The sequence below is a fragment of the Carcharodon carcharias genome, chromosome 13, assembly GCF_017639515.1.
Source record: "Carcharodon carcharias isolate sCarCar2 chromosome 13, sCarCar2.pri, whole genome shotgun sequence".
Taxonomy (NCBI): Eukaryota; Metazoa; Chordata; class Chondrichthyes; order Lamniformes; family Lamnidae; genus Carcharodon; species Carcharodon carcharias.
This window is the reverse complement of record NC_054479.1, coordinates 29475198-29502555: the sequence shown is the minus strand read 5'-3', so window position 1 is coordinate 29502555 and position 27358 is coordinate 29475198. Positions and strand designations below refer to the sequence as shown.

Below are 27358 nucleotides of genomic sequence, written 5' to 3'. Positions count from 1 at the left end.
GATGCACCAGGTTTAAATAGGCAAATCTTGCTTTTTTCTCTTGGCAAAACATCCTTGGTTAGACCTTAAGTGGCATTGTGGATTATGGAATAGTATAGATGATCATTGGATGATACCTCTTTGAATTTCTGCATGTGAAATGCTAGTCCTGTAGAACACAAAGTCCCAAGGATGAAGAACGTTGAAGTTACCCAACTAACTTCCACATGCTCCCGAATAGAAGTTAAAAACATTTAATGACAAACACCTCACCTCATTGACCCTCCTTTTACTGAAGATAAAGACCAAATACTGAGATATGTCTACGGTGAAACTACCAGTCCTTTCGTGACCTATCAAAATGGCTATTCTTCTTGTGTGACACTAGAGAAGGCATCAGAACTGGACACAATCCTCTTTTCACTCAATACCCATAGAAAGAAACGTTTAACAGGCTTCAATGCAGAAAATATCCCAAGGTGCTTCATGAGGGAGGGAGGCAAAAAAAAAGGAATACTGCGAAGCATGATTGAAGGGTTAGGAGAGGTGACAAAAAGCTTGGTTGCTGGAGGGATATTGAGAAGGCATGGAGGGTGTAATGGCAGAGTGGTTTATGGAGGGGATTCTGGAGGTAGGATTGTGGTGGCTGAAAGATCTGCAGACAATGGTGCAAATGTATAAAAGACCAAAGCTGGAGCATGCAGTGGCATGGCAAGAGATGCAAGAATGGAAAAGGCTTCAGAGATAGCATGAGATTTTAAGGACTAAGATTTTAAATTCAATGCCATGGGAGTCAAGGAGCCAATCTAGGTCAGTGAGGGAAGGGATGATGGATAAACAGGGATTACTGTGGGAGAGGCTGCAGTTGGCTGTGTCAGGGGAGTCCAGGCCAGGAAACTGAGGCCAACTGTAGAATTCCTACTGCTTCTCTGGTTGAAATTGGTTAACTCAGCATAGACCAGCGATTGAATCCAGGACCTTCTTGATCTGTACAACTTACTGTCACACCAAGTGTGCATTTAGTTCTTAGATCATGGAGGGAGCTCTTTAATCACTATTTATGGTGCTCGTGGATTTCATAGTTACCAAAAACAATTTCAGGACACTTCTAAATCCAAACTCAGCACTTTGGTGTTTCTTCTATGTAATTAAACAGATTATCCAAGAAGCTAAAACTTCACACAGATTTATCTGCTCTAGTTAGATCATTTATTCCAAGAAACTGCAACACGTTTTAAATAATTTAATGAAGGCAAATATTTCTATCGATAACATACTGAAAATACTAAACTCTGTGCTGTCAGCATTTTGTTGATTTACGAAGCAACAACTCTTTGCACTTCACTGCTCAACAGTTATGTCTTTAGATGTCTGGCAGTGACATTTGGCAGCGGAGCCATTGATTAGATACTTATTTCCACTTCTGGCGCAAACCCCTCAAATGATTCAGATTCACAGCAATAATGCAGAGTTGCTGCAACCATAACATGACACTGGTTACCTACAGCTCTCTGACAGAAGTTATGCTGTACAAGGTCATAGCCCTCCAATACAATCCTTCAGCTGCGTCATTGTGGATAGCTGATTCCCACTCTGGCATCAAACTCCATCTGCTCATGCCCATTAGAAAGTATGATCTTAGGGCCTCAACTAATAGCTTACTATATAAATATATCACGTGGTAATAAGCCAAACAAACTGGGGAAGTCCTTGTTTTGATGCCTGGGAAATGCGAAGCTAACTTACCTCTAGCGGCAGCAATGGTGTTCTACAATTGTCTTAGCTCCCCGGGCTAAGGAGAAGGGACAAAAGTCAACTAGGATACCTCTGCTGGAAAAGTTAGTGTATCAATGTGTAGCTTGGAAGTGACATCCTAGAGTCTGCTGTGGCTTGCTGTATGGGCTAAAAATGAGGAGGGGTTCCTTCTGCGAGGTATCAAAGGGTTGATGGCACCCGTGGAACAGTACAAAGCACCAGTCATGACCTTCAGAATAGAAAATGAGCTCAAACTGGAGCTCAGGGTCTGGGAGAACAGTGCTAAGGTAGAGATCTGCAACCTCCTAACATGGCTCTCCCTGTTCCTAATTGTCTGTGTGTCGTCTGCAGCATTGCTGGGACTATTTAGAAGGAGACACCTGTTTTCTACCCATCTGATGTCACACAAAAGTTTGGGTCATAGGCAATGCTGGAATTATATTGTGTTGGTGGCCGTATGAGCAGCGTATTCCTCTTGCTTACACCACCCACTGAATGTCAAAGTGCTGAAGAAAACAAAAAGTGGTCTGACCCGTATTCATGAAGAGTTGTCTACGCTTGCTTCTGGTCAGGTTTTAGAATAACACCAATTTTGTTTAGAAAATAATTTTCTGAGGGAGAGACTGAATAATTGAGATGTTGTTGGTTAAGCGACACCAATTTAAGATAATCACAAGTCCTATCATAATCACAAGATGATCATGGTCACAAGATGGTCAGAAGTTAAAGAACAAATTAGAAAGAAAATGTTGAAGCAGAATGAGGGAACGAGTTGCTTAAAAGAGTGGACTACTTCCATGTATGGGGAGCAAGGAGGTGGGGTTAGACCATATGGTTCATGTAGAGAAAAATACCAACACAGACTTAATAGGCCAAATAAGCTTAACTGGCCCTGTTCCAGTGTTGCAACATTGTATAATATCATGATCTAAATTTCCTTTTGTGGTAATTAAAAGTAGTGACAAAATGTTAATGCTGGTTGAAGTCTAACATATTTTACTTTCCAGAGGACAATCCCAATGACTGTTAAAAAATAAATTAATTTAACTATTACATATATAAGCCAGATGAAGTATCCCTTGTTAAGAGACAATGCTCTGGTTTTAACTGACCTGCCTCAGCACTGGAGTTAATTAAAATTCCTTTTAAAAGCATCTGCCTGCCAATGCAGAAATCAATAGCTGATTGAAGTCAAACTTAAGTGCATTAGTAATAGATTGCTGATTGTAAGATTTAACAGGAAAATCAATTGAAAAATTGATGAATGTTTCAAATTTGTTATGATTTTTGAAAATGGAAATGACAATGAGAGATTCGTCTAAATGAGTTACTTTTTTAAAAAGAAGTATTTTTTCTTGGGGTGCAGGTACCGCCACCAAAGGTATGTTTACTGCTATCCCTAGTTGCAATGAAGAAATTAGAAGTCAACCTCGTAAAGTGGACTAGGTCACAGAACGGCTAAATTTGTTATTACATTAATCTATCATGTTTATGCTTCATGGTCAAATCGCCAGATTTATTGAGTTCATTTTGCAATTCGCTCCGCTGGGATTTGAAGTCAGTCCACCTACATTGCTGGTTCAGTACCATAAGCAGTTAGTAGCAATGGCTATTAAAATAGCCCTTATTTAAAATATATTTGGATTGTGCTTCCAACTATTGCAGGAGTTCTAGACTATTTTCCCTGTTACTAGACATCAGCCATTTTACTTATTATACTGTATTAATATGAAGACCACATCCTGAGGATGCCAATTAAAAGTCACAAACAGATTTTTCTCACAAATCCTTGATATTGCCCTCTCCCCACTACTACCATGGCCAGGAAATTCAGGATGGTAAGTTGACTGCCCGGAGACGGGACTTCCACCCCTCACTTGGAGGTCCTGCCTTGGAGAGCGGCCAGCCAATCTCTAGTCCCTGCAGCGTACTGGGACTGCAAGCAATTCCTACAGTCTGAGTCCTGGGAGTCCAGGATCAAGTACGTGTCAGGGCTCTCAGGGCAGAGAGGTGAGGCCCTGGGGGGTGGGCAGAGGGGAGTGGGGGTGTTTATGGAGAGGCCAGGGTTGTCAGGGGTCACTTGCAGGGGCCAGTGGGGGGGGGATGTGGGTGCCCAATTTTAAAAGGAGGCTGCAGTTTTGAGGACCCGATGTTAAAAGGAGGCTGCTGATGGAGGTGACCCCACCCGAGGCCTGAACAGGGCCACTTTTGGGCTTACCTCTTACCCTGAACTCCTCCCATCAGGTATAAAATTGAGGCTGGGAAACAGCTCTAGGTCATCAATAATTGGCCACTGAAGTGCCTCAACTGGGGCAAAGGTGGGCTGGCTGGCCAGACTAGGCCTTGCGCATCCCAGCAAAAAATTGTTGGGGGGTCGGGGTAGGCGGAAGCCCAATGGGAAGGCCATCCAAGAAACTTTACAGCCAGCCCATACCTACAAACCCATTTGCGGGGGAATGTAAAATTCTGCCCCGTGTCCTGCAGGAGCCACTTGTCATATAGTAACCTCCTCGAGCCAACACTACAACCTTCATCACAACTTGAGCAAACTCCTGATGGGTGACAGGAAATCTATTTCTGACAGAATGAGTCCTGCACCCTCCCCTCAGTAAGCCAACTCCCTGTCATAATGCAGGCGACAATGAGCTAGGTATTCAGTGGCGCCAGTTCCTGTCACAAAGACGTCGAGGTCGCTGCACTGCACATCCAAATCAGGAGGCCCTTAGCCAACTCAGTGTCAGGTCTGGTCTGGGGCCTCAAAGGCTCCAGCTGCTTGCTGTCCTGAAGGAATGAATTTAAGGCCCTCTTCCCTACTGGCAGCAGCCTCAGGTTAGTGGTGGGTGGGGCGGGGGCTAGGCTGCAACGATGGCCGCAAAACCTGGGCTCGGGGCAGCCCTTATTTCTTAGGGGGCTCCTAAAGCAGGAGGGAGACTGCTTGCATATACTAATGATGGGCCTAACACGTGTTTTATGAAGCTGCCCCGGATGTCTGAAAATGCCCAGGATCAGTATTGGGTGGGCGTCTTTCAAGCATGTTGGAGTGCAGGACATTGGTTCCAGAATTTGGCCAACATTGCACCCATTTTTCACCCATAAAGCGGGTCCAGTTGCTAGGCCAATGATGTTAATTATCTGTACTACTTGAATAGCTGATGTTCCACTGCACTACTGATCTTCTCCAAACAGTCTTCATTTTTCTGATCACCTTTCCATTTTTGACAGTGCAGCTGTCCTTCTTTATTGATGAAGCTCAGAGTTGTCAGTGCCATTTCCATGACTAAGCAGAGGTTATACTGGAGGCTTTAAAAGAGATTCCACCTTGCTCAGTCTGTAAGCAAAATGCTAAGTCATTAAAAGGTGTCAAATCTTAATCCTCCACAAAATACCTGACCGTACAGCAGCTATTCTATCTATAGTTTAGATGATTCAGTTGTACCCCTTAAATGTCACCGTGGCAGTTTAAATGTTTTAGCTGTGGCTCCTTACTGCAATGCTCAAAATCCTACTTACGCACTAGGCTGTGCCAATAATGATAAAAAGATGGAAATAGAGAGAAAAAGTTAGACAGGGAATTAAGAGTGACAAAATAATAAAGTAAAAAAGTGGGAAATTTGCAAATTCGATCGTAATGTGCATGTGGTTTATCACAGCAGCACACAGCCTTGAAGTACAATAATTAGGGCAATATGTTCCAGCAGATAAAAGCCAGCTCTATGATGTGCTAAAAAGTATTACATGTTCTTTTTTTCCATATTAAATTCAAGCGAATAGTGACAAGTTGATGGGCTGCAACAAATGCTAGATTAATGCATACAATGAGCTCTATTGTGATAGCAAATGGCAGAAATTTGTGGCAGGTGGAAACGTAAAATGGGTGATAACAGATCAACGGCCCTTTATAAGCAGCACCTGATATTCAGCTCCTTTGACTCCAACATCAGGTGCAGAATATAATGGGTGGCTGATTCGATATTGCCCATTTTGCATCACTGGCCACAAAGAATTCCTGCTCCCAAATGACAAGTTTTTTTTATTCATTCAAGGGATGTGGGCTATTATTGCCCATCTCTAATTGCCCTAGGGAAGGTGGTGGTGAGCTGCCTCCTCAAACTGCTGCAGTCCATGTGGTGTAGGTACACCCACAGTGCTGTTAGGGAGGGAGTTCCAGGATTTTGACCCAGTGACAGTGAAGGAACAGCAATATATATATATATATATATAGTCAAGTCAGGATGGTGAGTGGCTTGGAGGGGAACTTCCAGATGGTGGTGATCTCATGTATCTGCTGCCCTTGTCCTTCTAGATGGCAGTAGTCACGGGTTTGGAAGGTATGAATACTCCACCCTCCGTAAGCTTGAGTTCAACCAATAGTCTGCTCCCCATTTTTTTCTTAACCTACGTCAAGACTCATGCATCACCCCTTTGCCTCCCTATTGGTGATGGTTTCTCCAGCCGGTCCAACCTCTCCTCCTTTAGAACTTTCTTAAAACCAACGTCTTTCACCGCTTCTAATATCTCTTTTACTTGGTGTCAGTTTTTGTCTGATAATGCTCCTGTGATGCACATTGGGGTGTTTTCCTAGGTTAAAGGCACTACTCAAATTTAAGTTGTTGTCAAAACGATTCAGTCATTTGGAATCCTCTGCTAATAAATTAATCATGATGCAACACAGTAAAATGTTACTGATCCCTACGGCAACCCGCAAGATTCAAATAAAATGATGACAAAAGTGCTTTAAGAAGAAGGTCTGTGTATTGAAGGTGAGGGGTGGAATCTTGGGCCTACCCCCATGGCTTTTTTGGTGGCAGTGAGGGGGCATTTAATCAAGCAGAAGGGTGGTGGGCAGCGGCCCTGCGGCCTTCCCGCCTCCAACTCAATTAAGTCTGTGACGGGAAGGCTCGTGGATGGCCTTCTCACCCTGCTGGCAATTGAGGCCCTTAAATGGGCAAGTAATGCCCACTTAAGGGCCTCATTCCGCCATTGCTGGTATTAACCCACGTGGGGAGCATGACAAACAAATCCATACGGAGATGCTTGCAGGCTTCCAGGGGATGGGTCGTTTTTTTCAAAAGCACTCAACGCATGATGGAGAGACCCATCATCGGGAAGGGATGACAGCTGAGAACCCTTGCTGCTGACCCTCCTGCCCCGCCCCACACACACCCCTGAAACCCACCCCACGAGCCCCACCCCGTGACCCCACTGTTGTCATCACTGACCTGTTGCTAGGGATCTAGCAATGATCTTGGGCCTTGGGTGGGTGTTGAACCGGTGGCAGCCACCGCCACCTCAGCGCGCGCTGCCATCCAATAGAGCTACCAGCCTCTGAGTGACCGGCAGCTCTTGGCAGGTGGGTCCTTGATCCTGGAGGAAGGCCCACTACCAGCCTGTCAATTGGCTGAGTGGAACAACATGTGGCAGGCCTTTGCGAAAAGAGGCAACGCAGGGCCTCCGCTAGCTCTCTAGCCGGCGGCTGAGACCCCGGCACCTACACAAGATCCCGCTCAAGGAAGTTGCTAATTTTTTTACATTGCCTTGATGAAGGTGTAAATCCAAGGTGTGGCCACCCTATGGCTTTGAGCATGAGAATTAATTAAAAAGATATATGTTATTTTTAACAAGCCACAGGCTCAGAGGCAGCTTCTGCCAAATTGTTTCCCTGCAACACTGGAATACACCTTATTGGCTAAGAAGCACTTTGTAGCACCTTGAGGCTGTGAAAGGCTCTATAGAAATGCAAATCTTGCTCTCTTTTGGCACAAACACCCAATAGGATTAGAAGGTTGGGATTATCGAGTTTCATCAACAAATAAAATCTTTATTATTAGTTTGGAAGAAAACACACTTTAGAAATGCAGTCTATTCCAGTCCTTTACAGAGACAGTTTGGAAAATCATCACAGACAAAGACAATTCAGAATCAGAGACAATGACCATCGAGAAATTATGACACAAAGATGTTCCAGAACACATGATGAATCAATGAAAAACATAATGAGAAAAGCAGATTACAAACAGGGATATTTTGGCCTGGCAATAAACAAACAAACAAACACACACACACACCCAGACACACACACAGACACACACACACACACACACACAGTTTGAAGTAAGGACAAAATAAAATCTCAGTAGTATTTGCTTCAAGTAGTGCAGCCAAATGAGCACAGCTTTTGTTCCTGCCTTGTAGATGGAAATAATGACACACAGTAGGGTGAAGTGAATTGTCACAGCCACCTATCACCTTCTGGTCTTTCTGTAGCGCTCTGACTGAGGGATAGTTTGATAGGTAACCCTCACCTCATCTGGCGGATTCTTGACCTTCTGCATGTATCGTCGCACCACGTCCTCTGGAGATTTTCCTGTTAGAGAGAAAGAGATCACACATCCTTTATTAGCTCTGACACCAGGAAAGGGAAAGGAAATCCCTTATTCCAGCAGTTCAGCTGAAGTATATAGGTCAGTCTACTTTATTAGCAGAATTCTGCAAAGGCAGCATCTCTCACACAAGAATGATAACAAAAGGTTGGTAGCCTAAAATACTTTGCACAGGACTGACATGGCCTGTTAAGTACTGCGGGTGTCTTTTCATACAATAACTTTGTTTATGGTCGGTAATGATTGCAGGATCCAATGAATATAGGTTCACACTTCAAAGAATTTGACAGTCTTTTCCATCATCTCAAATTCTCTAGCAGCACTTGTTTGTTTCCCGATGGTAAGAATACATTTTGGAAAATAAGCCTTTTCTTTTGGTCTCTACCTCGTAGTTTTTCCCAATCCTTGGCCATTGTGAAAACTCAATATCATTGCTCTACAGTCTAAATGCTGTAGACTGTAATTGATAGAAGGAAGACTTCTAACAAAAAGACAGGGTTCAAGGAGGAAGCAGAAATGCACCATTGACTACGAATTTTATGTGGCATTATTTAAGAGACTATTTGTTTCTGGAACAATGCTATAAAAACTTGGTTCTTTAAACCAAACTCATTATTGGGACTTTCTCTCTTCCCTCATGTTCTTGGGTTACAAGGCACGGTGCTAAGGGAGCATGGAGCTTTAAAGTAATTGATAAAATCAAATCATTTTTATACAGCCAGTTGTTATGATCTGGAATGTACTGTCTAAAAGGCTGATGGAAGCAGATTCAATAACCACTTTCAAAAGGGAATTGGATAATAACTTTGAAGGGGAAGGTCTGTAGGGCTATGGGAAAGATCAGAGAAGTAGTCAGAGACATATATTAAGCAGCACATTCAAGGAGTTGGCACAGGAATTATGTGCCAAATGGCCTCTTTATGTGCTGTTTCATTCTATGATTCTACGGTGAGGGTCCCTGGAATGAGACATTTAACTGTGATCTTGGCTGTCTCTTTTGATGCAAAGACTCCATTGTCTAATTGCTCAGAGTAAGCTGGTCACAACGCTGGTTGTTAATAGCATGTTAATTATATTGTTAGGATAGATAGGCGAAAGGCATTGTTTAATTAAGTACTTGGAGCACATATAAAAAGGGGACAGCTGGGACACCGGGGCTGTGAGACTGAACAAAGCCATTAAACTCTCTCAATATAGAAAAGCTCTGCATCTTGGTTTCTGCTTCACCGGCTGCCTTGAATCCTACGAGCACTGTGTGTTCCAGCTACGTTACTAGGAAAATTCTCTGACTATACTACTCCCTTCCCCCCACCCCATTCCCTCTTGCTGCTAGTGTGAAATGAAATGTGATGCCCAATGGGTTACCCAGGTTAAAGTGGTAAAATAAAATGGGAAAATGGAAAGTGGCGTCCTCTACAGCTGCAGCCTGCAATGAAGGAGGTACATGAGCACTAAAGTGTAAATCCATGGGTGAGCAAGGAACTCAATTTGTCACGAGCAACCCAACAACTTAGTGATGTAATTCAGTCCGCATGCTGCTAACAGTTGATCACTGTTTATATACTCAATTCAAGGGCTGGAGAGCCTGGGGACACTTGGGGTGGGGTAATACTGACTTTGGTCAAGATTGGAACCCTTGCATTATCAGCTTGGCACCTCTACACAACCCTCGTTAAACAACCTTTCATGACTTTTTTTGTGCATTTAAATCAGTGATAATGAAAATTTAAAGAGGGACTTACCAGCTGATTGAACAAATATTGGGCCTTCTACACTAAACTCCAAAATCAAATTAACTCTCTGGGTTTTACATTTCAGTTAAAACATTTGAAAGTTGTTCTCTCCCCTCTTCCCTGCAATATCATAGATGTTCATGTTCTTGCATCTCCACTGAAATATCAAGGCAACACTCAAGGAGCCCTGGCAAAGGCCAGAACAATGAGGGTCTATAGAATACCCTCCAATGACTGGAATCAAACCTGACTCACAGGAAGATGGTCATGGTTGTCAGAGGTCAATCATTGCAGCCCCTGGACATTGCTGCGAGTGCTCCTCAGGAGAGTGTCCTTGGCCCAAGCACCTTCAACTGCTTCATCAATAACCTTCCCTCTGTCATAAAATCAGGTGTTGAGTTGATGATTTTACAATTCCTCCATAGAAGAAGCAGTCTGTGCCTGCATATAGCAGAACCTAGCTTGGGTTGACAAGCTGTAGCTAATATTTGCAGTACATATATGCTAGGCGATGACCATGACCAACAAAGAAAAGCCTAACTGTCTCCCTTCTGTCCTTCAACACCCCCACTATCATACAGTTTCTGACATTCAATCTCCTGGGGCCATCAATAACCAGAAGCTTAACTAGATCCGCCATGTTGACGGCGTGGCTAACAAAGCAGGGCACAGGGTGGGAACACTGTGATGAATGACTTATCATGGTCTCAAATCCTCTCTAAGAGTGTACAACTGACTACTCCCCACTTGCCTGGATGGAGCAGCCACAGCACTATTGAAGAAGCTTGACACTATCCAGGAAAGAGCAGTTTGGTGGCCCTGCCACTGAAATCAATATCCACCCCTTCAAGTACCACCACTGTGGCTAGAGTATGTATGATCCTTAGGATGCACGATTGTAACTCACTAATCTTATACTAAATTTACCTCTCAGTCTGTGACCTCTACCACTGAGAAGGACAAGTGCTCCTGTCATGGGAACATCATCACTCACATCTTGCTCCACTTCACACACCGTTTTAATTTGGGACATATCACTTCATCATTGCTGGGTCAAAATCCTGGATATCCCTACCTAATACCACAGAGATAAGAGCAGTTTAAGGAAAAGGAAGGGCAACTTAAGTTGAGCAATAAATGCAGCCTGGCCAACATTGTGCGTATCCCAATAACAAATTTGGAAACACTTGACATTGCTATAAAGGATGGTGTAGCATTATTTAACAAGTAGCAAGTTGTAATTTGGCAGGGCATCTAACAACATCAGCCTGTTGTGTTCTTGCCCATTTAGATTTTTTAATTTTTTGCTTGATAAGTTGCTGAAAGTGCAAGTGATAGTGGCACAGAGAAAAAAACCCGGTATCTAGGATCTGAGTGAAAACAGGGCAAGCAACCGTGTATCTCCTTAACCAATCACAGACTGAAGGATAGAGAAATTAACAGGGTCAGGGCTGAAAATTACAGTGGGTGAATTCAATGCCAAATCAGCTACACATAAAGCACTGCAGAGAGAGGAAGAAATACTAAATCAATAGGGAAGAAAAAGGGCAGAAAGAAAAATGAAATAAAAGAAAATTTTACATTTTTAAAATCTCCAACAATTAAAACCTGGGGAATGAAACTCCACCCATGTAGTCCTTAATTTTCAGTGCCAGAGAGGTTAATTAATAGTAATTAACATTTACCACATACTTTAAAAGTGTACTTAGGCTGGAATAGACAAGGCTCAACTTTCTGTCCTGAGTTTAGTTTGTATTTATCAAGCAGATACAGCAACTTCACGATGTTCGGTGAATTTCAATGGTGAGGCCAGCAGTGAAATTCTGTTTTTACAAAAATAATTGTGAGGTGGCATAATGGGAAAGCAAATTTTTGATATCCATGTTTAACCTCGCATCTGCCCTTCGCACAAACTTGCTATGTCATTTATGCATATTTGTGCGTGCGCCATTCATCTGAGTTATTTTTATAGCAAATTGTGGCTCAAATCTCACTGGTGACATTAACAAACTAGAAAAAAAAGATAGTAGACAAATAGTTACACTCTTGTAGAAATAATGAATGACGAATTGGTGTGTAATTATCATTCATTAATAATATTGAGCTGAAAGTAATTATTGTTTGCTTAAAAACCAAGTACAGAAGAGTCTTGATGAGAAGCCAAATTGTCTATTAATCCCTGATAACTAGAGTAGTTCAGTCAACAGCACATGTGCCAGATGATTCATGAGTTAGTAATCATCTAACATAGAAGTGAAATGTAAAAATCCCAAGCTTCAGTAATTTAGATCTAACTCTTAAATGTTGGAATAAAATCAAGGGTATTTTGCTGATAGTTTGCGGGGAAGAGAACCTGAGTTATGCTCCCTGTATATTACATTGCTGTCATCAAAGGTAATCCCAAATTTAGCAGGAACACCATACCAGAAATGAGGGAATGCTACAGTTTCCAAAGGAAGCAGGAATACCTTTGCAGATTTTTCTGGCTTCTTCAAAAGACATCGCTCTTACTACGAGTGACCATAAATGTGTCACTGAGTGCTATTGGTTACGCTTAAGCTGAACACTCTGTCTGTACAAGTCAACAGCATGATTTTTGCACTTCTGGCCTGAATATGTAGTCTTCCGGACATTAGGGGAGGCAGAAAATGAAACCACAATTTTAAACATGTTCAAGGTATTACGTAACCTATAGTTGAGTGCAGAGGTTGGGAACTTCATCTACCTATGGACCTCGGACCTCTTGCACAAGTGCAGGCCGGGAGCAGGTTGCACAGGCGCATTTTGACATCTTTGCATTCTTCAGGCCAAGGGCAGGCCCTACGTTCCTGCGCATAGAAGAAAAAGGCGTAAAAACCTGGGTCAGGCAACTGGGTGCAGTGCGCCATAGTAAAGAAGTGTCCCGAGGAGAGGGAAAAGGGAGAAGAGCTGTCCCAGAGGGAGGGACAAGGGAGGGCGACAGGGAGAGGTCCCAGTTAAGAGACAGAGAGGAGCAGAGAGACAGGGTCTAATTAGAGAAAAGGGCTGCAGGCTTAAACTGAGGTGGGCTCAGGAGAGTCCCTGTAGTTGAAGAGGGCTCAAGAGATGCCCTGAAGATCTGAGAAGGCAGCCGAACATTGGTGACTCCATGCTGCAAGCCGTTGGGAAAAGGCACCCCTGTGGAGCAGTGGTGTTCTGCTTGACATGGCCGAAGAACTGAAATTGTGCTTGTAAGCTGATGCTCGATTGTACTCAGGAATCCAAGGGAATGTAATTTCGGAAGGCCAGATTGTAACCCTTGTCGAAGCCGTCTAAGTTGGAGCGACTTTTGGAGAGAATTGCAAGATTAGATCCTTAAAGGTAAAGACTGGAAACCCCTTATGAGAGGACAGAGTTTCAGTGAGATTGGTTGACTCACATTGTGACTAATGTCTGGGTGGGCTGTTGAGAAATCCATGGAATCTGTTTTGGTTGCATCAGTCCTTTATACTGTAATGTGGGGTGTTCAACTACAGTTTGTCTGCTAATTCACATGTATCTCATACATACCCTGAATGTTAGAGTATAAGATAGATATTTTGAATTGTTTTATCTTTCTTGACCTTGTATTCTAATGTTTATTTTTGTTTGTTTGAAACTCGTGGAATCTTGTGGCTTTCTTCAATGAGCGACAGTCTTAAATTGCAAACTTTGTCTACTTTAAACAAAACATTATTGATCCCTAAGGGGATCTCACCAACAATGTGGGGGCCTGGCCAAGGATCATAACAAAAGTCACTTATTTCCTTGTTGTACTGATAAAGTGTGGACAACACCTTAATGTAAATGTAAAATGGGGCACAATCCAAACACCAGCACATGATGGAAGTTCTCAAAGTAGAAACACTTAAGCAACCTAAAATGGGCAAGACTGTTAGTTAAAACAGTAAATGGGCTCTGTCAGCAATGACTTCATAACCCACAAGGAACTACAAGTTAACACCACAGGGAGAAAAACTGAAAAACAGGTCCACTGATCAATGAAGAGCAAGGAGTTGGGAAGGAAAGAGCAGCGTATGCACCACTGTCTCCAGTGTGTGTGCTGCTAATTGTCATCAATGCAAAGAGAATGTATTACTGAAGGTTTGGGGATTTTCCAGCACCCCCTCAGGGAACCATTACTGTAATGAACAAGCTGCGGATTTAATTCTATACATTGCTTAAATCCATTTGCTTGTTACTAAGTGGAGCTTACATTTCTCAGATGTCAGCCTCCTGGGTACATGGATATTGCACATAGAATATTGAAAAGTGTTTACCAGTGAAATGCAACAAGGGTCTTATCGGTGACTCCAAAAATGTACCATGGTTGCTTCTCTCTATTTTCCTATACACTGCCCCAATTATTTTTCTGATGAAAACAATCAAAGGATCTGTTAGTGTGAGCCAGCTTCTTTGTAGTCTTAACACTGGTATTTTTTTTAAAGACATTCTCCTTCTAATACAGAGACCTGATTAGTGAAGGAGGATGTAGGGCTGGGAGTTATAAAAGATCCATGGGCAGAATTTTCCGCCCATTGTGGGGGGGGGGTAGTTCAGGAGCGGGCGGGTGGCACGCCACCAATTTATGTGGGTGGGCAAATTAAGGCCCACCCTGCATGACATCCGCAAAGGAAGCACTATGCGCTCCCTGTGCGGGCAGGGGGAGGATTCCCTCAGCCGGGAGTGCGCTGTTTCGTGCATGCGCGTGAAAGAGCGCACTCATCTCCCTGAGGCTAAGTGCTGCCTCAGGGAGATTGGCTCCACAATAAAAAAAATGTTAAAAACAGAAAAAAAAAATTCCCTGACATGTCCCCAACTCATGTGACACCTCATGGGACATGTCCATCACTTTCAGTTACACTTTATTAAATTTTTAAAATCCTACACGAAACCACATCCCGCCGATGGATGAGGTTTCATGTTTTTTCCAATGCCCGCCAGGACTCCTGGTCTGCCCGCCAACCTTAACACTGGACGGGCAGGGCCATTAATTACTTTAACTACTTTGTCAATGGCCTCAATTGGCCATTGACAGGTTGGCGGGCGCACAGCAATTCGGCTGAGCCCCCGCTGACCTGAAAATTGAAATGAGGCGCGGTGACGTCGGGAGTTCTGCCCCACGTCCTTCGACATCATTTTACATGTCGGCGAGCGAGCCCCATTCCCCCGCTCGCCAATTGGGAAATCCTGGCCCATGTTCTAGACTACATTTGATGAAGTTATTGACGGTGTTCAGCAGGCTGACAATCCCTATGTTTAGAATGTGACAGTTCTAGGCTCAGCAATTAAACCTGCAGAATTATCATGCTTTTATGTACTTTATCTAATTTTGCCCAAGGTTTTCCCCTTACCAATATTCTTTCCTCCCCTCTATCCTTGAAGGTGTTCAGTGCTTGCTCATTTAAGTTTCTATCAGTATTCCTTGGCTGTTGCACCCAATTTGCCTTGATTCATGGATTAATTTCAACAGTGAACAATGGCAAAGCATCTAGCAGCATTACAGCTAAAAACGGCAAACTGTAGGATATAGGATATACTGAATGACCCGGGAGCTTGGGGAGACTGTGGCCAGGATTTTGCCCTCGTCGGGTGGGCTCAGAGGGGGCAGGCAGGAGCAGTCAGTAAGCCGACCGTTGCCCGCAATCGGGGACCGACCACGATTTCGTGCTGCTGGGTCAATTAAGGCCCGCCCAGCATGAAACGCGTGCTGCAGCGCTTAGTACAGGTGCACACAGGAAAAGCTCCCTGAGGCGTAGAGCTGCCTCTGGGCGATGAAGATATATATATATATATATATTAAAAAACTAAAGAATTTTAAGGTATTAAAAAACATGTCCCCTCATGTGATTCTGTCATCGCGCGTCATTTTATGCTGGTTCGGGTCAGGCATGTACCGCCCAACGAGCTAAAAATTCTGGCCTATAGTTCCCTGTTGCTTTCTCCATGACAACATCTTGGCCAATAAGAGTCAACTGGCCAACCAATCAGCACCCTTTTCTCCTGTTGTATAAATCATTGTGATCATTTGGAATTAAACAGGAAGAACTGGATAATTCAGTCGCAGAATTCAGAATCATGCAAATTATTGGCAATGAACAAGGATACATTGAATACTTAACATTTAGCAGATTGAAAAAGGTTTCGTTTCTATTTTAAACTCTAATTTAATAAAAGGCAGTTGAAATGGTCAAGGCTAACACAGAGATCCTGTGTAGCAACCTGACATAGTAGAGCCTTTTAATTCCTTTAGGACCCCAAGGGAGGCTTCATAACAATTTTGCACTCATTAGCACTAAGTTAATACATTTTTCAGAATTCAGGCTTTAATAGCACTGGGAGAACAGGACATCACTCAGAGTAACTTGATAATCACACCACATTCCTGAAAGGCCAATTCCATCAGGCAGGCAGAGCGTCGATTTAAAGTGTCGCTGTATCAATAAAAATTAGGGAAAACAAAATCAAGCTGAATTTCATATGTCATTGCAATATGAATTTGTATACTTCAAATGTGTGGGACTTATACATAACTCAAACTCCCAACTGTTAATTTACCAGGAATGGTACACAATTGCAGTGAATAAAATCCTGAAGTTGCAAAGTAAAGGCAAAATCATGCGAACATGAAAGAACAGGTTCCAGAGGGGAAGTGAAAGTGCAGGCTCCAAAGGGGAAGTGAAAGTGCAGGCTCCAGAGGGGGAGTGAAAGTGCAGGCTCCAGAGGGGGAGTGAAAGTGCAGGCTCCAGAGGGGGAATGAAAGTGTAGGCTCCAGAGGGAAGTGAAAGTGCAGACTCCAGAGGGAAAGTGAAAGTGCAGACTCCAGAGGGGAATTGAAAGTGCAGACTCCAGAGCGGGAGTGAAAGTGTACGCTCCAGAGGGGAAGTGAAAATGCAGGCTCCAAAGGGGAAGTGAAAGTGCAGGTGCCAGAGGGGAAGTGAAAGTGAAGGTGCCAGAGGGGAAATGAAAGTGCAGGGTCCAGAGGGGAAGTGAAAATGCAGGCTCCAGAGGGGGAGTGAAAGTGCAGACTCCAGAGGGGAAGTGAAAATGCAGGTGCCAGAGGGGAAATGAAAGTGCAGACTCCAGAGGGGAAGTGAAAGTGCAGGCTCCAGAGGTGAAGTGAAACTTCAGGCTGCAGAGGGGAAATGAAAGTGCAGGTGCCAGAGGGGAAGTGAAAGTGCAGGCTCCAGAGGGGAAATGAAAGTGCAGACTCCAGAGGGGAAACGAAAGTGCAGACTCCAGAGGGGAAGTGAAAGTGCAGGCTCCAGAGGCGAAGTGAAACTTCAGGCTGCAGAGGGGAAGTGAAAATGCTGGCTCCAAAGGGGAAGTGAAAGTGCAGGTGCCAGAGGGGAACTGAAAGTGCAGGTGCCAGAGGGGAACTGAAAGTGCAGGTGCTAGAGGGAAAGTGAAAGTGCAAGCTCCAGAGGGGAAGTGAAAGTGCACGTGCCACAGGGGAAGTGAAAGTGCACGTGCCAGGGAGGAAGTGAAAGTGCAGATGCAACAGGGGAAGTAAAATTGCAGGCCCGAGAGGGGAAGTGAAAGTCCAGGCTCCAGATTTGAAATGAAAGTGCAGGCTCCAGAGGGGGAGTGAAAGTCCAGGCTCCAGAGTGGGAGTGAAAGTCCAGGCTCCAGAGGGGGAGTGAAAGTCCAGGCTCCAGAGGGGAAGTGAAAATACAGGCGCCAGAGGAGAAATGAAAGTGCACGTGCCAGGGAGGAAGTGAAAGTGCAGATGCAACAGGGGAAGTAAAATTGCAGGCCCGAGAGGGGAAGTGAAAGTCCAGGCTCCAGATTTGAAATGAAAGTCCAGGCTCCAGAGGGGGAGTGAAAGTCCAGGCTCCAGAAGGGGAGTGAAAGTGCAGGCTCCAGAGGGGGAGTGAAAGTGCAGGCTCCAGAGGGGGAGTGAAAGTGCAGGCTCCAGAGGGGAAGTGAAAGTGCAGGCTCCAGAGGGGGAGTGAAAGTATAGGCTCCAGAGGAGAAGTGAAAGGTCAGGCTCCAGAGGGGATGTGAAAGTGCTGGCTCCAAATGGGAAGTGAAAGTGCAGGCTCCAGAGGGGAAGTGAAAGTCCAGGCTCCAGAGGGGAAGTGAAAGTGCAGGCTCCAGATTTGAAATGAAAGTGCAGGCTCCAGAGGGGGAGTGAAAGTCCAGGCTCCAGAGGGGGAGTGAAAGTCCAGGCTCCAGATTTGAAATGAAAGTGCAGGCTCCAGAGGGGAAGTGAAAGAGCGGGCTCCAGGGGAAGTGAAAGTCCAGGCTCCAGAGGGGAAGTGAAAGAGCAGGCTCCAGGGGAAGTGAAAGTCCAGGCTCCAGATTTGAAATGAAAGTGCAGGCTCCAGAGGGGGAGTGAAAGTCCAGGCTCCAGAGGGGGAGTGAAAGTGTAGGCTCCAGAGGGGGAGTGAAAGTGCAGGCTCCAGAGGGGGAGTGAAAGTGTAGGCTCCAGAGGAGAAGTGAAAGGTCAGGCTCCAGAGGGGATGTGAAAGTGCTGGCTCCAAATGGGAAGTGAAAGTGCAGGCTCCAGAGGGGAAGTGAAAGTGCAGGCTCCAGAGGGGAAGTGAAAATACAGGCGCCAGAGGAGAAATGAAAGTGCACGTGCCAGGGAGGAAGTGAAAGTGCAGATGCAACAGGGGAAGTAAAATTGCAGGCCCGAGAGGGGAAGTGAAAGACCAGGCTCCAGATTTGAAATGAAAGTGCAGGCTCCAGAAGGGGAGTGAAAGTCCAGGCTCCAGAGGGGGAGTGAAAGTGCAGGCTCCAGAGGGGGAGTGAAAGTATAGGCTCCAGAGGAGAAGTGAAAGGTCAGGCTCCAGAGGGGATGTGAAAGTGCTGGTTCCAAATGGGAAGTGAAAGTGCAGGCTCCAGAGGGGAAGTGAAAGTGCAGGCTCCAGAGGGGAAGTGAAAGTTCAGGCTCCAGATTTGAAATGAAAGTGCAGGCTCCAGAGGGGGAGTGAAAGTCCAGGCTCCAGAGGGGGAGTGAAAGTGCAGGCTCCAGAGGGGGAGTGAAAGTGTAGGCTCCAGAGGGGGAGTGAAAGTGCAGGCTCCAGAGGGGGAGTGAAAGTGTAGGCTCCAGAGGAGAAGTGAAAGGTCAGGCTCCAGAGGGGATGTGAAAGTGCTGGCTCCAAATGGGAAGTGAAAGTGCAGGCTCCAGAGGGGAAGTGAAAGTCCAGGCTCCAGAGGGGAAGTGAAAGTCCAGGCTCCAGAGGGGAAGTGAAAGTCCAGGCTCCAGAGGGGAAGTGAAAGTGCAGGCTCCAGAGGGGGAGTGAAAGTCCAGGCTCCAGATGGGAAATGAAAGTGCAGGCTCCAGAGGGGGAGTGAAAGTGCAGGCTCCAGAGGGGGAGTGAAAGTGCAGGCTCCAGAGGGTAAGTGAAAATACAGGTGCCAGAGGAGAAGTGAAAGTGCAGACTCTAGAGGGGGAGTGAAAGTCCAGGCTCCAGATGGGAAGTGACAGTGCAGGCTCCAGATGGAGAGTGAAAGTGCAGGCTCCAGAGGGGAAGTTAAAATGCAGGCTCCAGAGGGGAAGTGAAAGTGCAGGCTCCAGAGGGGAAGTGAAAGTGCAGGCTCCAGAGGGAAAGTGAAAGTGCAGGCTCCAGAGGGGAAGTTAAAATGCAGGCTCCAGAGGGGACGTGAAAGTGCAGGCTCCAAAGGGGAAGTGAAAGTGCAGGCTCCAGAGGGGAAGTGAAAGTGCAGGCTCCAGAGGGGAAGTGACAGTGCAGGCTCCAGAGGGGAACTGAAAGTGCGGGTGCCAGAGGGGAAGTGAAAGTTCAGGCTCCAGAGGGGAAGTGAAAGTGCAGGCTCCAGAGGGGAAGTGAAAGTGCAGGCTCCAGAGGGGAAGTGAAAGTGCAGGCTCCTGAGGGGAAGTGACAGTGCAGGTGATAGAGGGGAAGTGAAAGTCCAGGCTCCAAAGGGGAAGTGAAAGTGCAGATTCCAAAGGGGAAGTGAAAGTCCAGGCTCCAGAGGGGAAGTCAAAGTCCAGGCTCCAGAGGGGAAGTGAAAGTGCAGGTTCCAGAGGGGAAGTGACAGTGCAGGTGCCAGAGGGGAAGTGAAAGTGCAGGCTCCAGAGGGGAAGTGAAAGTGCAGGCTCCAGAGGGGAAGTGAAAGTGCAGGCTCCAGAGGGGAAGTGAAAGTGCAGGCTCCAGAGGGGAAATGACAGTGCAGGTGCCAGAGGGGAAGTGAAAGTGCAGATTCCAAAGGGGAAGTGAAAGTGCAGACTCCAGAGGGGAAGTGAAAGTGCAGATTCCAAATGGGAAGTGAAAGTGCAGATTCCAAAGGGGAAGTGAAAGTGCAGATTCCAAATGGGAAGTGAAAGTGCAGGTGCCAGAAGGGAAATGAATGTCCAGGCTCCAGAGGGGAAATGAATGTGCAGGTTCCAGAGGGGAAGTGAAAGTGCAGGCTCCAGAGGCGAAATTAAAGTTCAGGCTCCAGAGGGGAAGTGAAAGTGCAGGCTCCAGAGGGGAAGTGAAAGTGCAGGCTCCAGAGGGGAAGTGAAAGTGCAGGCTCCAGAGGGGAAGTGAAAGTGCTGATTCCAAAGGGGAAGTGAAAGTCCAGGCTCCAGAGGGGAAGTGAAAGTGCAGGTTCCAGAGGGGAAGTGACAGTGCAGGTGCCAGAGGGGAAGTGAAAGTGCAGGCTCCAGAGGGGAAATGACAGTGCAGGTGCCAGAGGGGAAGTGAAAGTGCAGATTCCAAAGGGGAAGTGAAAGTGCAGGCTCCAGAGGGGAAGTGAAAGTGCAGATTCCAAAGGGGAAGTGAAAGTGCAGATTCCAAATGGGAAGTGAAAGTGCAGGTGCCAGAAGGGAAATGAATGTCCAGGCTCCAGAGGGGAAATGAATGTGCAGGTTCCAGAGGGGAAGTGAAAGTGCAGGCTCCAGAGGCGAAATTAAAGTTCAGGCTCCAGAGGGGAAGTGAAAGTGCAGGCTCCAGAGGGGAAGTGAAAGTGCAGGCTCCAGAGGGGAAGTGAAAGTGCAGGCTCCAGAGGGGGAGTGAAAGTGCAGGCTCCTGAGGGGAAGTGACAGTGCAGGTGATAGAGGGGAAGTGAAAGTCCAGGCTCCAAAGGGGAAGTGAAAGTGCAGATTCCAAAGGGGAAGTGAAAGTCCAGGCTCCAGAGGGGAAGTGAAAGTGCAGATTCCAAATGGGAAGTGAAAGTGCAGATTCCAAATGGGAAGTGAAAGTGCAGATTCCAAATGGGAAGTGAAAGTGCAGATTCCAAAGGGGAAGTGAAAGTGCAGGCTCCAGAGGGGAAGTGAAAGTGCAGATTCCAAAGGGGAAGTGAAAGTGCAGGCTCCAGAGGGGAAGTGAAAGTGCAGGCTCCAGAGGGGAAGTGAAAGTGCAGATTCCAAAGGGGAAGTGAAAGTGCAGGTGCCAGAAGGGAAATGAATGTCCAGGCTCCAGAGGGGAAATGAATGTGCAGGTTCCAGAGGGGAAGTGAAAGTGCAGGCTCCAGAGGGGAAGTGAAAGTGCAGGCTCCTGAGGGGAAGTGACAGTGCAGGTGATAGAGGGGAAGTGAAAGTGCAGGCTCCAAATGGGAAGTGAAAGTGCAGATTCCAAAGGGGAAGTGAAAGTCCAGGCTCCAGAGGGGAAGTGAAAGTGCAGGTTCCAAATGGGAAGTGAAAGTGCAGATTCCAAATGGGAAGTGACAGTGCAGGCTCCAGAGGGGAAGTGAAAGTGCAGGCTCCAGAGGGGAAGTGAAAGTGCAGATTCCAAAGGGGAAGTGAAAGTGCAGGCTCCAGAGGGGAAGTGAAAGTGCAGGCTCCAGAGGGGAAGTGAAAGTGCAGATTCCAAAGGGGAAGTGAAAGTGCAGATTCCAAATGGGAAGTGAAAGTGCAGGTGCCAGAAGGGAAATGAATGTCCAGGCTCCAGAGGGGAAATGAATGTGCAGGTTCCAGAGGGGAAGTGAAAGTGCAGGCTCCAGAGGGGAAATTAAAGTTCAGGCTCCAGAGGGGAAGTGAAAATACAGGTGCCAGAGGAGAAGTGAAAGTGCAGGCTCCAGAGGGGGAGTGAAAGTGCAGACTCCAGAGGGGAAGTGAAAATGCAGGTGCCAGAGGGGAAATGAAAGTGCAGACTCCAGAGGGGAAATGAAAGTGCAGACTCCAGAGGGGAAATGAAAGTGCAGACTCCAGAGGGGAAATGAAAGTGCAGACTCCAGAGGGGAAGTGAAAGTGCAGGCTCCAGAGGTGAAGTGAAACTTCAGGCTGCAGAGGGGAAGTGAAAGTGCAGGTGCCAGAGGGGAAGTGAAAGTGCAGGCTCCAGAGGGGAAATGAAAGTGCAGACTCCAGAGGGGAAACGAAAGTGCAGACTCCAGAGGGGAAGTGAAAGTGCAGGCTCCAGAGGCGAAGTGAAACTTCAGGCTGCAGAGGGGAAGTGAAAATGCTGGCTCCAAAGGGGAAGTGAAAGTGCAGGTGCCAGAGGGGAACTGAAAGTGCAGGTGCCAGAGGGGAACTGAAAGTGCAGGTGCTAGAGGGAAAGTGAAAGTGCAAGCTCCAGAGGGGAAGTGAAAGTGCACATGCCACAGGGGAAGTGAAAGTGCACGTGCCAGGGAGGAAGTGAAAGTGCAGATGCAACAGGGGAAGTAAAATTGCAGGCCCGAGAGGGGAAGTGAAAGTCCAGGCTCCAGATTTGAAATGAAAGTGCAGGCTCCAGAGGGGGAGTGAAAGTCCAGGCTCCAGAGTGGGAGTGAAAGTCCAGGCTCCAGAGGGGGAGTGAAAGTCCAGGCTCCAGAGGGGAAGTGAAAATACAGGCGCCAGAGCAGAAATGAAAGTGCACGTGCCAGGGAGGAAGTGAAAGTGCAGATGCAACAGGGGAAGTAAAATTGCAGGCCCGAGAGGGGAAGTGAAAGTCCAGGCTCCAGATTTGAAATGAAAGTCCAGGCTCCAGAGGGGGAGTGAAAGTCCAGGCTCCAGAAGGGGAGTGAAAGTCCAGGCTCCAGAGGGGGAGTGAAAGTGCAGGCTCCAGAGGGGGAGTGAAAATGCAGGCTCCAGAGGGGGAGTGAAAGTATAGGCTCCAGAGGAGAAGTGAAAGGTCAGGCTCCAGAGGGGATGTGAAAGTGCTGGCTCCAAATGGGAAGTGAAAGTGCAGGCTCCAGAGGGGAAGTGAAAGTCCAGGCTCCAGAGGGGGAGTGAAAGTCCAGGCTCCAGATTTGAAATGAAAGTGCAGGCTCCAGAGGGGAAGTGAAAGAGCGGGCTCCAGGGGAAGTGAAAGTCCAGGCTCCAGAGGGGAAGTGAAAGAGCAGGCTCCAGGGGAAGTGAAAGTCCAGGCTCCAGATTTGAAATGAAAGTGCAGGCTCCAGAGGGGGAGTGAAAGTCCAGGCTCCAGAGGGGGAGTGAAAGTGCAGGCTCCAGAGGGGGAGTGAAAGTGTAGGCTCCAGAGGGGAAGTGAAAGAGCGGGCTCCAGGGGAAGTGAAAGTCCAGGCTCCAGAGGGGAAGTGAAAGAGCAGGCTCCAGGGGAAGTGAAAGTCCAGGCTCCAGATTTGAAATGAAAGTGCAGGCTCCAGAGGGGAAGTGAAAGTCCAGGCTCCAGATTTGAAATGAAAGTGCAGGCTCCAGAGGGGGAGTGAAAGTCCAGGCTCCAGAGGGGGAGTGAAAGTGCAGGCTCCAGAGGGGGAGTGAAAGTGCAGGCTCCAGAGGGGGAGTGAAAGTGTAGGCTCCAGAGGAGAAGTGAAAGGTCAGGCTCCAGAGGGGATGTGAAAGTGCTGGCTCCAAATGGGAAGTGAAAGTGCAGGCTCCAGAGGGGAAGTGAAAGTGCAGGCTCCAGAGGGGAAGTGAAAATACAGGCGCCAGAGGAGAAATGAAAGTGCACGTGCCAGGGAGGAAGTGAAAGTGCAGATGCAACAGGGGAAGTAAAATTGCAGGCCCGAGAGGGGAAGTGAAAGACCAGGCTCCAGATTTGAAATGAAAGTGCAGGCTCCAGAAGGGGAGTGAAAGTCCAGGCTCCAGAGGGGGAGTGAAAGTGCAGGCTCCAGAGGGGGAGTGAAAGTATAGGCTCCAGAGGAGAAGTGAAAGGTCAGGCTCCAGAGGGGATGTGAAAGTGCTGGTTCCAAATGGGAAGTGAAAGTGCAGGCTCCAGAGGGGAAGTGAAAGTGCAGGCTCCAGAGGGGAAGTGAAAGTTCAGGCTCCAGATTTGAAATGAAAGTGCAGGCTCCAGAGGGGGAGTGAAAGTCCAGGCTCCAGAGGGGGAGTGAAAGTGCAGGCTCCAGAGGGGGAGTGAAAGTGTAGGCTCCAGAGGGGGAGTGAAAGTGCAGGCTCCAGAGGGGGAGTGAAAGTGTAGGCTCCAGAGGAGAAGTGAAAGGTCAGGCTCCAGAGGGGATGTGAAAGTGCTGGCTCCAAATGGGAAGTGAAAGTGCAGGCTCCAGAGGGGAAGTGAAAGTCCAGGCTCCAGAGGGGAAGTGAAAGTCCAGGCTCCAGAGGGGAAGTGAAAGTCCAGGCTCCAGAGGGGAAGTGAAAGTCCAGGCTCCAGAGGGGAAGTGAAAGTCCAGGCTCCAGAGGGGAAGTGAAAGTCCAGGCTCCAGAGGGGGAGTGAAAGTCCAGGCTCCAGATGGGAAATGAAAGTGCAGGCTCCAGAGGGGGAGTGAAAGTGCAGGCTCCAGAGGGGGAGTGAAAGTGCAGGCTCCAGAGGGTAAGTGAAAATACAGGTGCCAGAGGAGAAGTGAAAGTGCAGACTCTAGAGGGGGAGTGAAAGTCCAGGCTCCAGATGGGAAGTGACAGTGCAGGCTCCAGATGGAGAGTGAAAGTGCAGGCTCCAGAGGGGAAGTGAAAGTGCAGGCTCCAGAGGGGAAGTGAAAGTGCAGGCTCCAGAGGGGAAGTGACAGTGCAGGCTCCAGAGGGGAACTGAAAGTGCGGGTGCCAGAGGGGAAGTGAAAGTTCAGGCTCCAGAGGGGAAGTGAAAGTGCAGGCTCCAGAGGGGAAGTGAAAGTGCAGGCTCCAGAGGGGAAGTGAAAGTGCAGGCTCCAGAGGGGAAGTGAAAGTGCAGGCTCCTGAGGGGAAGTGACAGTGCAGGTGATAGAGGGGAAGTGAAAGTCCAGGCTCCAAAGGGGAAGTGAAAGTGCAGATTCCAAAGGGGAAGTGAAAGTCCAGGCTCCAGAGGGGAAGTGAAAGTGCAGGCTCCAGAGGGGAAGTGAAAATACAGGCGCCAGAGGAGAAATGAAAGTGCACGTGCCAGGGAGGAAGTGAAAGTGCAGATGCAACAGGGGAAGTAAAATTGCAGGCCCGAGAGGGGAAGTGAAAGACCAGGCTCCAGATTTGAAATGAAAGTGCAGGCTCCAGAAGGGGAGTGAAAGTCCAGGCTCCAGAGGGGGAGTGAAAGTGCAGGCTCCAGAGGGGGAGTGAAAGTATAGGCTCCAGAGGAGAAGTGAAAGGTCAGGCTCCAGAGGGGATGTGAAAGTGCTGGTTCCAAATGGGAAGTGAAAGTGCGGGCTCCAGAGGGGAAGTGAAAGTGCAGGCTCCAGAGGGGAAGTGAAAGTTCAGGCTCCAGATTTGAAATGAAAGTGCAGGCTCCAGAGGGGGAGTGAAAGTCCAGGCTCCAGAGGGGGAGTGAAAGTGCAGGCTCCAGAGGGGGAGTGAAAGTGTAGGCTCCAGAGGGGGAGTGAAAGTGCAGGCTCCAGAGGGGGAGTGAAAGTGTAGGCTCCAGAGGAGAAGTGAAAGGTCAGGCTCCAGAGGGGATGTGAAAGTGCTGGCTCCAAATGGGAAGTGAAAGTGCAGGCTCCAGAGGGGAAGTGAAAGTCCAGGCTCCAGAGGGGAAGTGAAAGTCCAGGCTCCAGAGGGGAAGTGAAAGTCCAGGCTCCAGAGGGGAAGTGAAAGTGCAGGCTCCAGAGGGGAAGTGAAAGTCCAGGCTCCAGATGGGAAATGAAAGTGCAGGCTCCAGAGGGGGAGTGAAAGTGCAGGCTCCAGAGGGTAAGTGAAAATACAGGTGCCAGAGGAGAAGTGAAAGTGCAGACTCTAGAGGGGGAGTGAAAGTCCAGGCTCCAGATGGGAAGTGACAGTGCAGGCTCCAGATGGAGAGTGAAAGTGCAGGCTCCAGAGGGGAAGTTAAAATGCAGGCTCCAGAGGGGAAGTGAAAGTGCAGGCTCCAGAGGGGAAGTGAAAGTGCAGGCTCCAGAGGGAAAGTGAAAGTGCAGGCTCCAGAGGGGAAGTTAAAATGCAGGCTCCAGAGGGGACGTGAAAGTGCAGGCTCCAAAGGGGAAGTGAAAGTGCAGGCTCCAGAGGGGAAGTGAAAGTGCAGGCTCCAGAGGGGAAGTGACAGTGCAGGCTCCAGAGGGGAACTGAAAGTGCGGGTGCCAGAGGGGAAGTGAAAGTTCAGGCTCCAGAGGGGAAGTGAAAGTGCAGGCTCCAGAGGGGAAGTGAAAGTGCAGGCTCCAGAGGGGAAGTGAAAGTGCAGGCTCCAGAGGGGAAGTGAAAGTGCAGGCTCCTGAGGGGAAGTGACAGTGCAGGTGATAGAGGGGAAGTGAAAGTCCAGGCTCCAAAGGGGAAGTGAAAGTGCAGATTCCAAAGGGGAAGTGAAAGTCCAGGCTCCAGAGGGGAAGTGAAAGTCCAGGCTCCAGAGGGGAAGTGAAAGTGCAGGTTCCAGAGGGGAAGTGACAGTGCAGGTGCCAGAGGGGAAGTGAAAGTGCAGGCTCCAGAGGGGAAGTGAAAGTGCAGGCTCCAGAGGGGAAGTGAAAGTGCAGGCTCCAGAGGGGAAGTGAAAGTGCAGGCTCCAGAGGGGAAATGACAGTGCAGGCTCCAGAGGGGAAGTGAAAGTGCAGGCTCCAGAGGGGAAATGACAGTGCAGGTGCCAGAGGGGAAGTGAAAGTGCAGATTCCAAAGGGGAAGTGAAAGTGCAGACTCCAGAGGGGAAGTGAAAGTGCAGATTCCAAATGGGAAGTGAAAGTGCAGATTCCAAAGGGGAAGTGAAAGTGCAGATTCCAAATGGGAAGTGAAAGTGCAGGTGCCAGAAGGGAAATGAATGTCCAGGCTCCAGAGGGGAAATGAATGTGCAGGTTCCAGAGGGGTAGTGAAAGTGCAGGCTCCAGAGGCGAAATTAAAGTTCAGGCTCCAGAGGGGAAGTGAAAGTGCAGGCTCCAGAGGGGAAGTGAAAGTGCAGGCTCCAGAGGGGAAGTGAAAGTGCAGGCTCCAGAGGGGAAGTGAAAGTGCTGATTCCAAAGGGGAAGTGAAAGTCCAGGCTCCAGAGGGGAAGTGAAAGTGCAGGTTCCAGAGGGGAAGTGACAGTGCAGGTGCCAGAGGGGAAGTGAAAGTGCAGGCTCCAGAGGGGAAATGACAGTGCAGGTGCCAGAGGGGAAGTGAAAGTGCAGATTCCAAAGGGGAAGTGAAAGTGCAGGCTCCAGAGGGGAAGTGAAAGTGCAGATTCCAAAGGGGAAGTGAAAGTGCAGATTCCAAATGGGAAGTGAAAGTGCAGGTGCCAGAAGGGAAATGAATGTCCAGGCTCCAGAGGGGAAATGAATGTGCAGGTTCCAGAGGGGAAGTGAAAGTGCAGGCTCCAGAGGCGAAATTAAAGTTCAGGCTCCAGAGGGGAAGTGAAAGTGCAGGCTCCAGAGGGGAAGTGAAAG

The 27358-nt window shown here is 47.7% G+C and overlaps 1 protein-coding gene across 2 annotated transcripts in view; it reads right to left on the bottom strand.

The window, feature by feature from the left end:
* LOC121285788 (E3 ubiquitin-protein ligase DTX1-like) overlaps window positions 1-27358 on the bottom strand; it is a 262190-nt gene that overhangs the window by 28229 nt on the left and 206603 nt on the right. For both annotated transcript variants that reach the window (XM_041202601.1, XM_041202600.1), the window contains exon 5: window positions 8037-8098. In XM_041202601.1, the coding sequence (XP_041058535.1) occupies window positions 8037-8098 (62 nt within the window). The remainder of the gene's footprint in view (window positions 1-8036; window positions 8099-27358) is intronic.